Consider the following 12,710-nt stretch of genomic DNA (forward strand, 5'->3'; position numbering starts at 1 on the left):
ATTAAAGGGAGTGTCTGACTTAACACGGTAGTTGAGCTGAGAATGCAGCAGCATTGTAGAGACATTTTTTAGTACTCATTTGAGACCTATCAGACGTTTGTAAGGTGTATATAATTATTTAGAAAGAGTGAAAATTCAATCATTAAAATCCTTCTGAATTGTCCAACCCGCCAGGTTGGTGATCAGGGCCACAACCTGACAGGTAGGCGTGCCGGGCCCGGCATGTTGTGGCATGTGGTCTCAAATGTTTTCTGAAATATTTTTCTACAATATTGCATTCTCAGCTCAACTGCCATGTCTAATCAGACACTCCCTTTAAGAGACTCAACATTTAAGGAGTTTAATTAGTTAATTTAATTTTCTTTCAGGGAAAAATCGGAAAGATGCACTGTACATTTATTTCCGATTTTTGCCAAGGGGGCGGGGGGAATTGCTTCGCGTGCAAAATTTCAACTATCCCGCCCCACCCTCTCCTGGAAAATACTGTAAGCCACTCTTTTCTATGAATCGTTTCCCAATTATCTCTGAGGGATTTCCCATAAACCCTACGCTATTAAACTTAAATCTTTTAATTTAAAAAGTTTACAAACTTTTTTCCAAGTAACATAGTGAGATATAGAGTGTTACAAATAGAATCCTTTTTTCTTATCACAAGATGTCAAGATGCTATTGGTTATTTTCTATTCTAAAAGAATAAAAACTGCATAGTAATGCAAAGGTTACAAACCTCTACGTAAAAATCTGTAAGAATTTTTCAGACTGAAGCTAAGAATAAGTTAGTGATGTAAAATAAGCCTTGGCGAATTCCGACACATCAAAGTCGACTCTTTACTAAACATATTGCTGCAATTCTTCATAGCAGTCTCTGTTTAATAAACCTCTTCCTCATATACCAAATTATAAATATTATACTATGGTAGGCGATCATACTAATACAATAAAGACCACTTTAGATTTAAAAACTGTGGTTGGAACTTTTGTGTTCAAAAGGTTTGGCTGTGGTTGGAACTTTTGTGTTAAGCAACTTTAATCTTATACGCTTGATATCGATATCCAATGAGGACACATTTAAGGGTGTTGGGACAATTCATAAAATGATATTTCATAGACAGAGAATATTTTTCAGAAATACATTAATTTTTTTTCATCTAAGTACATTAAGTTAATAAATCATTTCCTGTTCTTTCTGCGACACTTCGCATGCTAGTTTGCTTTAAACTGATATATCACATTTTATATTAGTATATTTAGTATAATTCTTTTTTCATAAAATATGAAGTTTAAAAATTAAAATATATATATATATATATAAATATATATTTATATATATATTTATATATCTTCTAGAAATAAGCCTAGAACATTTTCTAATGTTTATTAAGATTTGTTATTTCTGGATATTGAGTTTCATGTTTGACATTCTTCAGCAGCATATTGAATATATTGTATACATATATATTTAAAACATATTGTATTATTGTTAGTTGAAATACATTGGTATCAAAAATATATGTATCTCAAACTGATCACATATGTGTCTATGAAATTAGCTGACCATGAAAAATGTGCTCCATCTATAAAATGTTCAATCTATGAAATGTCCCATCTATGAATTTCTTTTTCTATGAAATGTCCTATCTATGAAATGTCCTATCTATGAAACTTCCTATCTATGTAATGTCCTATCTATTAAATGTCCTGCATATGAAATGTCCTATCTATGAAATGTCCTGTCTATGAAATGTCCTATCTATAAAATGTCCTATCGATGAAATATCCAATCTATGAAATGTCCTGTCTATAAAAAGTCCTATCTATGAAATGTCCTATCTGTGAGATGTCTTGATAAAAAGTTGTATCTAAAAAATATCCTATCTATGAAATGTCCTATCTATGAAATGTCCTATCTATGAAATGTCCTATCTATGAAATGTCCTATCTATGAATGTCCATGTCATTCCATAAATTGTCCCAACAAAACTCTTAAAGTTGATGATCAATGCTTAATCCCTCAATTCAAGTTATCCCAGCAGGGTATGATCACAACCGGATATCGAAGAAGAATCAAATCAATCAGTCTGCAATACTTGATTCACAATACAAAAGTTTCAACCTCTGGTTCTACTGAAACTTTTTTAATAAAAACAGAACTCTTGAAGAAACATCTTAGAAAACTACTTTCTTGCAAATACTTTCATCATTAAAGGGATTGATTGCTTATACAAGATTATAAAGGGACTGTATACATAATTTAAAGTATTCCTATATCTTAAAAGTGGTATTCCGATTCACAACGATACCCTTTTAACCTTCAGCTGAACCAGATTCAGATAGATAATGTCGTGTTTCTGGAAAAGCGTTAAATTCTAATAATTTCGTTCTGTGTCTCTGTTGAATTAGTCCTTAGGAACTTTATCAAAGAAATCGTTATTGAAAAAAATCAATCAAAATTGGATATGTCATTAATGATAAGATAAAAGTTTAAAGGTTACCGTTGTAAATCGGACATGAAGGGTTACTTGATATTACGCCTACAGTCCCCCTGAAAGGTTGAGGCACATGATATTGTAGAACTATATTAAAATTTTCTTTTTTACGGCAAACGTTTATTTTCTGGGACATAAAAACTTATAACTTTTTTATTTTAAAAGTTAATAACCATTAAAAATTTCTAAACGTAAATCAATGTCTAAATTGCTTTTATGTAAATAATTCTAGTGATTCTCATTCATTTCGCCGACATCTTTATTTTCTTTAAAGAATTCGAGGATGTCTGTCTAAAACTGATTAATTGATTTTTTCAATCAGAAATTACCTCTAAGCTCAATGAAAATCGCCATAATCCTTAGATTTGAATTTTAAGGTTCTAACAATTTAATTTTTATTGCTGTCATTGATGTCAAATGAGGTCCCACGAAAAATTGGGCCCGATCAATTCAGTCGTTTTGACGTTAAATAGCTTCAAACTACGCAGGTATAATATATAATGTTTTAATACACACTATATATATATGTATATATATATTTTGCCCGTGAAAAAAAAATTGAAGAAAAAAAATTTCGAATATTTTTTAGCCTATAACACCCCCCGGCCACCCATGAGTGTCCACAAAAAATGTCAGCCCATTCGGTTCAGCCGTTTGACGGTTATAGACAAAATGATTTGTTTTATTATATAGATTGAAGTTATGTTAAAAAATAAGACTAAATATATATAATAAAGTTCTACGCTCATATATATACGTGTATGTATTTTTGTTATACATATTATTAGCTATAGCTTATATTATAGAAAAGATAAAATGTAACAAGTGCTGAAAACCTGACCCTTGTTAGATTATTTTAAGAATGATCAAACAAGTTCTTTCTTGTTACAAGAAAACTATCTTTTACAGAAAATAAAATGTTTTATATTTCTTGAGTCTAATAACGTTTTGTTTAGAAAACTTTCATTGTTAATGTTGACGATATAATGATAAATCATTTTTGCTAATCATGGACTTTTATTGGCAGGGTGTCATATAAAACATTAAACTTTTATTCACAGGGTGTCACATAAAAAAACATGGGAATGAAAACTGTCTTTGATCTACGCAAGATTTTTTTGTGAGCTTAAGCTGAGAACTTTGGTGATAGATTCTCATAATGCCGATCGCTTGATATTTATATCTACAGTGGGATATTGAAGCTAATAGTTTTCAAATTAAATTTGAGGATTAATGCTTAATCTCTTCGTTTCAGTTATTCCTTCAGGGTACAATTTAACTGTGAGCCATTGAATAAGGATTAAATTTATCTGCAGATTAACAAAAGATACAAATCAAGCATTGATCTCAATATCCACATACTCAAAATTTATTCTTTAGAATTGAATATAAAAAATTGAACAAGTTCTGAAATTACAAAAAACGCCAGACATAGGATCGGATGTCAAAGCATTTTGCATTTCCAGATTAAAATTACATTTTAAATTCATTTTTAGAAAATTTAGCTTTACCAAAAATTCAATTTGCAAAATTTTGGTTTTAGAAATAAATTTAATTATTTAATTCTTTAATATCTTATATTTAGATACAGTGTGTTCAAATAAACATGAAAATTTTCAAAAACGAGCATATGAAGCCGCTTTAGTTAAAGATACCTCCAGGGTTACCCAGAAAGAATGCGACTTCAGAGACAACATATGTATCGTAATCCTGTATCCCTGTATCCCTGTAATCCTATATCCCTGCATTCTTGTAATCCTGTATCCCTATATCCTTGTAATCCTGTATCTCTTTATTCCTGTAATCCTGTATCCCTGTATTCCTGTAATCCTGTATCCCTGTATTCCTGTAATCCTGTATCCCTGTATTCCTGTAATCCTGTATCCCTGTATTCCTTTAATCCTGTATCCCTGTATTCATGTAATCCTGTATCCCTGTATTCATGTAATCCTGTATCCCTGTATTCCAGTAATCCTGTATCCCTGTATTCCTGTAATCCTGTATCCTAGTGTTCCTGTAATCCTTTATCCCTGTATCCTTGTATTCCTGCAGCTGCAAACTTTATTCCTTTAATCCTGTATCCCTGTATTCCTGTAATCCTGTATCCCTGTATTCCTGTAATCCTGTATCCCTGTATTCCTGTACTCCTGTATCCCTGTATTCCAGTAATCCTGTATCCCTGTATTCCTGTAATCCTGTATCCATGTATTCCTTTAATCCTGTATCCCTGTATTCCTGAAATCCTGTATCCCTGTATTCCTGTAATCCTGTATCCTAGTATTCCTGTAATCCTTTATCCCTGTATCCCTGTATTCCTGCAGCTGTAAACTATGCCAAATCGTTAAGTAAATCATTTTCAGGCTAAATTTAACATTCCGTTCGCCTCATATTTTGATTTTAGGTTATATTTGCGGTTGTCATTGTATGATTTAAAATGCTCAGAAAAATATTCTTCCAAAATAAAAGTCTGTTTGCCTTTGTTACCTGTCAGCTTTGAATTGTCAGTTTTCTAAATTTTCAAACGACACTCTTAATAGCTCTGGTAATTTTCAAAGAAAAAATGATAGATTATATTTTGAAAATGGCAGAATAACGGATTTTTTTATTTCATAAAAGATTTTTCTAAAACTAGGGTGCCAACTGAATGTCCCAAACCGTTTAAAAGGTCAAAGACGTTTAATAATTAAAATTATTTACCTATAGAGAAGAACGTGATGGACAAAACGGCTGTTTTCGCTCTGAAATAGTAAAAATTATACTTAACAAAAAAAAATAATAAAAAAACCTTGTTTTGATAACAAGATAATAATTAAAATTTTAGATGTTCCTAATTTTAAAAAGTTTCTCTTAAAGGATTTAAAAGTTTTTAATCTCAAGTTTCCAGAACATTTTCTTATTGTTTTTATAAATTTTTACAAAAGTACAAACAATAAACAAGATTACCCACAAAAGATAAGACAGTAAAGACGACCTGAAACTCATACAAAATAGTAATTCCAAGATTGAATTCGAAGATTAAAACAAAGGACTTGAGTTTTTGCCACAAACTCTGATTTTCTAATCTCTATATCTTTGTAACCCAATGTCGTAGACCTTAGATATTTCAAACTATTAATACTTATAGATAAAATAATCTAAGTTTGAAAAATCAAAGGTTTGCGCCATCAGGTTGCAAAGATATTGGGATTAGAAGATTAGAGTTTGTGGCAAAAACTCAATTCCTTTGCAGATGCATGGAATCATAGATATAAAGAAACAGACAGAATAAATTCTGTACAGTCGTTTCTGAAGTCTCCTTTTTTGTGGGTAACCCTGTATATTAAAATTACATAAATAATACATTATTTGAATTGATGTATTATAGAAAACTCAATTAACTTAAAGAACTTTTAAATTTTGCAAAAATTTAATTTCTTACCTTCCGTAAGTACAAACAGATTTGGCTTTTAAGGGTCTGCACACAGCCTGAAACAAATATTAAAGTAATTATGATTTATTAATTATTGAAGTACAGTGTACAAAGTACATAGTGCAAAGTATAAAAGTACAAAGCACAAAGTTCAAGGTACAAAGTTCAAAGTGTATAGTACAAAGTACAAAGTACAATGTTTAAAGTACAAAGTACAATGTTTAAAGTACAAAGTACAATGTTCAAAGTACACAGTACAATGTTCAAAGTATAAAGCACAAGTACAAAGCGCAAGGTACAAATTACAAAGTACAAAGTATAAGGTCTGCACACAGCCTTAAACAGTAATTAAAGTATTTCTATCTTCAATAGATTATCAAAGTACAAATTACAGAGTGAAAAGTATTTCTAACCTTAATAGATTATTAAAATACAAAGTACAAAGTTCAAAGTACAAAGTTCAAAGTACAAAGTTCAAAGTACAAAGTTCAAAGTACAAAGTTCAAAGTACAAAGTTCAAAGTTCAAAGTACAAAGTTCAAAGTAAAAAGTTCAAAGTACAAAGTTCGAAATACAAATTACAAAATATAAAGAACAAAATTCAAAGTTCAAGGTCGGCACACAGCCTGAAACAGCTATTAAAGTATCAATAACTTTGATTATTAAAGTACAAATGACTAAGTACAAAGTACAAAGCACAAAGTAAAAAAGTACAAAGTACAAAGTACAAAGAACAAATTACAAAATACTCACCACATATCGCTCAACAGACACACACACAGTCAGGTACACACTCCCGGTCTGAGCCACGATACCAATCTATAAAAAAAGTAAAAGTCTTCGTTTGATGCTTTTTCCATCAAAGTTTTTTATTCAGTCTAAAAAAATCAGACTGTATATTTTAGGGGACTGTTTGCGAAAGAGGAAAAGGGGTAAAGGTCATGCACTGAAAGAGGTCTGATGAATCAGATATATATAGATATTTTCGCAAACACTCCCTTTAACTATTGGGACGATGTCATATCCAGAAATTTAGAAAATCCATGTTGAAAATAATATTCTATGTTGAATATTTTGTAACATGACTTAAAGCTGCGTTTCTCTAACTCTTAATTTTTATTTTTTACTTACTTGATTTAGTACTTACCGGATATATATGTAGTTAATTATACTTACCGGATATATATATGGGGTAATCAATGGGAATACACGGAGCATGAAGTAGTGCAGAAATATGCTAAAATAGAAATTATTAATACATTTTTTTTTATTTGGAAAGGAATTGAGTCTTTACCACAAACTCTGATTTTCTAATCCCTACATCTTTGGAACCAAATGTTGCAGACCTTAGATATTTCAAACTATGAATTCTGTTAGATCAAATAATCTGAGTTTGAAATATCAAAGGTTTACAACATTGATATCTAAAGATATTGAGGTTTAAATATTTGATTTTGTTCCAAAGACTCATTTCCTTTATATTTTCAGTGTAAATATAATTAACATTTTCTTTATAAAACTTCTAATATCGAACTGTTACTCTATCTTTTTATCATAATATGAATTAATATGCATTATTATAAGCTTTGAGACTAAAATTTCTCTTTAAATATCATCTCACAGTCACTTCCCTATGATCGGAAATACAATCAAACACCAAAACAGAGATTACTGCTTAACAGTTGTAACTACATGAATCCGTTAAGATGCATGTTTACTTTAAGGCTTTTTTTCAAGGACGACTATTATAGTCAAAACTCTGTTGTGCTACACACGCTTTGTTCCCAGCTAAATTCAATTCCTGTATATTTTCATATTTTTTTGTGGAAAATAATTCTGAAGCTGAGTAATCCTAATTAATCCTAAAGATGATTCTTAAAACTTGAAAAAAGTTTAATTACTTTTTCTAAAAAAGTTTTTAATAATATGATTCATCAAAAAATAATCCTACTCCGGGACCCAGAGGCCGAGAAAATGTCTTTTAAAGTTAGATTTGAGGATTTATGTTCAGAGTTCTGTCAACCCTTCTCTATAAATAAACAAAAATGTAAAATTTACTGAAAATTATTTTATGAGCATTTTCGGATAAAATATTAGAAAAGGTGTTTCCTGGCCCAAATTATCGAAGAAAAAAATTAGATAAACGAATTTTTGCAATTTTTCAACGGTTTAACCATGTTTAGATAAACATTTCAAAAGTTTAAAGCTTTCAATTTTAAAGTTTAGTTAAACTTTAACCCGCCTTTAAATATTGCAGTAGATTGTCTCTTAAAGGGCCTGTATACATAATTTCATTTGTCCCTCTATTTAAAGGGCCTGTATACATAATTTCATTTGTCCCCCTCTATTTAAAGGGGTATTCCTGATTCACAACATTATCCTTTAAACCAAAAAAGATGAAGTTATCAAACCTTCTTCATAAAAAATGTTAGAGAAAATATTTGGAATTTAACACTTTTAAGAAAAGTGCGCACACGCCCTTTAAGTGGAAAAATTTTAGAAATATTTCAAATGTATGGAGGTTGATAATGGCTAGATAAGAAATTTCCATTTGAGAATTTCTTTTCCATTTCTCAGAATTTTAGATCTGCACTTAACCAATTTAACTTTTAAATCAGATTACATCAAGAGTTTAAAATAATTCAAAAAAAGTTAATTTCTTTTTATCATTTTATCCATTTGAGTTTAATTTGGTAATTTCATGTGACCCAAAATGCAAAGATGACAATGTCCGATTTACATTGTAACCCTTGAAACTTTTGACTGTTTGTACCTCTCAAATATTCTGCGATTTGCCTAAATCCGGATTGAACTTAATTAAACTGACGTGTCCTGTGCCCCGAGAAAATATTATAATTACAATAAATCTTTACTTTTAAAATTTTTAAATAAATATACATTTTCTGCGACTTTAATTCAAATGGTACTGTTTTGAATCGGACACTTTACAAATGAAGTGTCACTTTAAAATACGCTTTGCCTACAGTCTCTTTAAAAGCCTATTAGATATACGCAAAAGCGCTGCAGCTGATCTGATTAGGCCAGATTTTTTGGGGCGATGAAAACATTACCCCAGACCGTAAATGTTTTAAATCAGCCCAGTAAACTAAGAAAACATAAATCGGGAAAAAAATATTTAACATATCCAAATTCAATTACACTATTGATTTCTTTTCCAAAAAAAATTTCGTTTTAAAACAGATTTTATCATTTTTCAGATATTTTGTTATCAAACTTACTTTTGTTCTGAACTCTGGAGGCTGCAGAAATATAAATGTAGATAAGTTATGAAGTATATGTAAACATGTAAACAAAGGAATTGAGTATTAGTAACATTTCGACCGATAACTTTATTCAGACAAAATTCTAACCTAGAATTATGAACCTGATTATTGGTTGTTTCTCTTAACATTGGTTTGAAAAGTTAAACAAAAATATCCCTCATTTAAATTTGAAACCTCAATTTCTCAGGCTACACCCATCAACAATGTCTGAAAATCATAAATTGTCTTTAATGGTTAATAAAAGTTTTTTTTTCTTCTTCTAAATCCCGCCCTAAACTCATATTGAAAATATTTTATTTTGTGGGGGGGGGAGGGAGAAACTTAGTCAACAGGACTATAATATTATTTCAGGTATGATGTCAAATTTTTTAAGTAAAAAATGCAAATAAGTGTCCTTTCCAAAATTGTTACAATGACTAAATTCAATTCCTTTCTTAGATGCAGGTTAGTTAATGAGTAAGTAGGACATTACATTTTTGGTAAGTAAATTGGTAGGTAGTTATGGAGGTAGCTTAATGATTAGTTAGATATGATAGAATGATATTGTTATAGTATAAGTAGGAATGTTAGTAATTTAGTAGAGGTAGGCAGGTAGGTAGGTAGGTAGGTAAGTGATTTTGAGGAAAGTAGATAGATAGGTAGGTAGGTGTATAGGTAGGTAGATTGGTAGGTAGGCAGTTAATAGGTAGGTAGGTAAGTAGAGTGGTGACGCACGAAAGGGATTTTTTTTAAAAAGTTGGGTACCTAGGCTTAATGGGAGATATGGCCCAATATGGGCATTTTGTGAAAGTTTCGGTTTATCAGAGCATTATATCAGTTGGAAGTCGTTTTCGGGTTTTCGGCAAAATCTTGACTTTTGGGGAAGGACAATAAGCTCAAATTTATTTTTTGATCCAGGTAAAGGCCACAATGGGAAGCTGCATGAAATAATTTAGCCCTTTATCTCAATATTAAAAGCAATGCATACTGTACCTAATTTTTGCCGACTTCCCCGGCCCTATCCTAAACCAAAATCGAGATTTTTTCCTAATACCACTTACACCGACCGAGTTGTTCAGTTCAATACTAAGGATTGTCTTCACCCAGAGAATATATATGTGCACATTTTAATTTTTTTTACTTTTACTTCTTCGTGTGTCACACTAGTAAGTAGGTAGCTAGATAAGTATAGGAAGGAATGTAGGTAGATATCTAGGTAGGTAGATAGGATTGGAGGAAGGCAGGTAGAAAGGTAGGTAGGTATATCTAGGTAGGTATAGGTAGGTAGGTATAGGTAGGTAGGTATAGGTAGGTAGGTATAGGTAGGTAGGTATAGGTAGGTAGGTATAGGTAGGTAGGTTTAGGTAGGTAGGTATGGGTAGGTAGGTATAGGTAAGTAGGTATAGGTAGGTAGGTATAGGTAGGTAGGTATAGGTAGGAGGTATAGATAGAAAGGTATGTGTAGGTAGATAGGAAGGTAGGAAGGTATATATAGATAGGTAGGTAGATCGGGAGGTCGGAAGGTAAAGATAGATAGGTAGGTATTGGACATTGGTAGCTGCGGAAAATAGTATTTTACATATTGTGATTTTTAAAAATTAAATTCGTAAATATTGTTTTTTTTTCTGCAGAAATAGGTAGGAAGGTAGAAAGTTAGAAAGGTAGGTAGGTATGAAGGCAGTTAGGTAGGTATAGGTAGGGGGAAAGGCAGGTAGGTAGGTAGGTAGGTAGGTAGATAGGCATAGGTTGGGGGGAAATATAGATAGGTTGGTAGGTATGTATATAGGTATAGGTAGGGGAAAGGTAGACATTTAGGTAGGTAGGTAGGTATTGATACCTGTAAGCGTAGAGTCCTGGAATTCCAAACATAAGTATAGCAGTGAACAGCAGAATCAGATCAAAGGATGCTGTTAAAAGGTCGAATATCGAAATAGAAACTTCACATTAGATTAATATCTTACATGTTTTCGACAATACCTTTTCTTTTTAAAGAGCAAAAACGTTTTGAATTTTCTCATATTTTGGACATAAAATCTAATCTAGAGATGTCTAAGTTTGGGCTTGGATTGATGAAACATTAGGGCCCTAAGGAATAAATTGCTTTTTGATTAAAAATAAAGTGCTTTAAAGAAACAATTAATATATATTTTCATATTTTACGTTTGTTGATATTTATTTTTTAAAGATTTGTCCAGTTAAATTTAATTGTTTGGCCCACAATCTCAAATTGTTTTCGTTTACTTCTTACAAAACCTCTATTTCCTCTAAACAAAATCATTCTTTACACACTTGAAGTGCATCCAGATTTTCTTCAGTACTCAATGCGCAATGTTTTTTGTCGTTTTTTTTCTGATATAATACGCGTCAAAAAGAAATAATTTTTTTTTGTTCACATTGAATTGTTTGAATTTTGGAAATCCACCTTAAAATGGGAAAATCTGCCAAAATGTTCATTAATATTTATTTACCGAGTACAATAAAACCTGCAGTATATTAGCAGCAAAAAACTAAGATTATCACAAGAAAATTGTGAAGAGGATTATCTGAATTTTGTTAGAAATGTATAACAAAAAGTTCTCTTATTCTCACAAAATACTCATAACTTTAGTCAATTGTTGATTTAAATATGTTTTAATTTTAAGTCCTCCTGTCTGTTTTTATACATTAGTTTTACAATTTTTTTTATTATTTGAAATAAACCATCTTCCAAATTATTGAACACGTCGTAATAAAAGGAATTTTTCTCTTAATATTTAACTAATACGCATTAAATTTCCAAATTTTCTAATTTTCAGTATTTTAGATTTAGACAAAACTTCTAAAACAAAATAATTTACTCTTTTAAGTAAATGCTTAAAAATAGATTTAAGATATATGAATTATTTTTCTGAAGAGTAGTTTCACGTCAAATACCAAATATGTATCTATCCAGACTGCTATGGAAAGTTGCAGCAATCTTTAAGACTGGGTCCAATATTTTGTGTCGCAACGCCTTGGAGATATTAATAATTCTGATGTTTGATATTCGCACCTAATCCTAGAAGAATACAGTTGATAGAGTTCTTCATCTGGGCCCTAGATATAAATATATATTGTAGTGTTTAGTTGAACATTCTCTTTAATAAATGAACCCACACAACCCTCTCTTCACGAAAATATATATAGATAAATATATTTAGATAAACAGGGATTATCGATGTTCTGGACAAAACTTTCAAAAGTTTTGGTTTGATCAGATTTTAGGCATTAAAAACAATAGATCATTGAAAAAATAAAACCGCGTAACCAATTTTTTTTTAAATTGTCGGTAAAATGTTTATTCCATTGCTTTCCAAAATTTTATAAAAATTCTTTAAAAATTTAATGAGCTATAATAAAAAATTCGAAAAAATTTTAAGTAAAAATCGGCAGTATTCGAATTGTTTTGACTTCAAAAATGCAAATAATTGGCTTACAGTTTTTGATGAATTTTGTTGAAAACAATAGAATAAATATTTTTTATTCCCGGCCCCATTAGTCGGGGGGATGTCCCCAGTACCCCCCCCCCCCCCCC

The 12,710-nt window shown here is 30.7% G+C and overlaps 1 protein-coding gene across 1 annotated transcript in view; it reads right to left on the reverse strand.

The window, feature by feature from the left end:
* LOC111714810 (FMRFamide receptor) overlaps nt 1-12,236 on the reverse strand; it is a 29,131-nt gene extending 16,895 nt beyond the window's left edge. The window contains exons 1-7 of the mRNA XM_023490014.1: nt 12,189-12,236; nt 10,995-11,064; nt 9,134-9,154; nt 7,071-7,131; nt 6,648-6,713; nt 5,905-5,951; nt 5,184-5,224 (exon numbers count right to left, since the gene is read on the reverse strand). Coding sequence (XP_023345782.1) covers nt 5,184-5,224; nt 5,905-5,951; nt 6,648-6,713; nt 7,071-7,131; nt 9,134-9,154; nt 10,995-11,064; nt 12,189-12,225 — 343 coding nt within the window. The 5' untranslated portion in view covers nt 12,226-12,236. The remainder of the gene's footprint in view (nt 1-5,183; nt 5,225-5,904; nt 5,952-6,647; nt 6,714-7,070; nt 7,132-9,133; nt 9,155-10,994; nt 11,065-12,188) is intronic.
* Nucleotides 12,237-12,710: the final 474 nt, after the last annotated feature.

This window comes from Eurytemora carolleeae, unplaced genomic scaffold (assembly GCF_000591075.1).
Source record: "Eurytemora carolleeae unplaced genomic scaffold, Eaff_2.0 scaffold1484, whole genome shotgun sequence".
Classification (NCBI taxonomy): Eukaryota; Metazoa; Arthropoda; class Copepoda; order Calanoida; family Temoridae; genus Eurytemora; species Eurytemora carolleeae.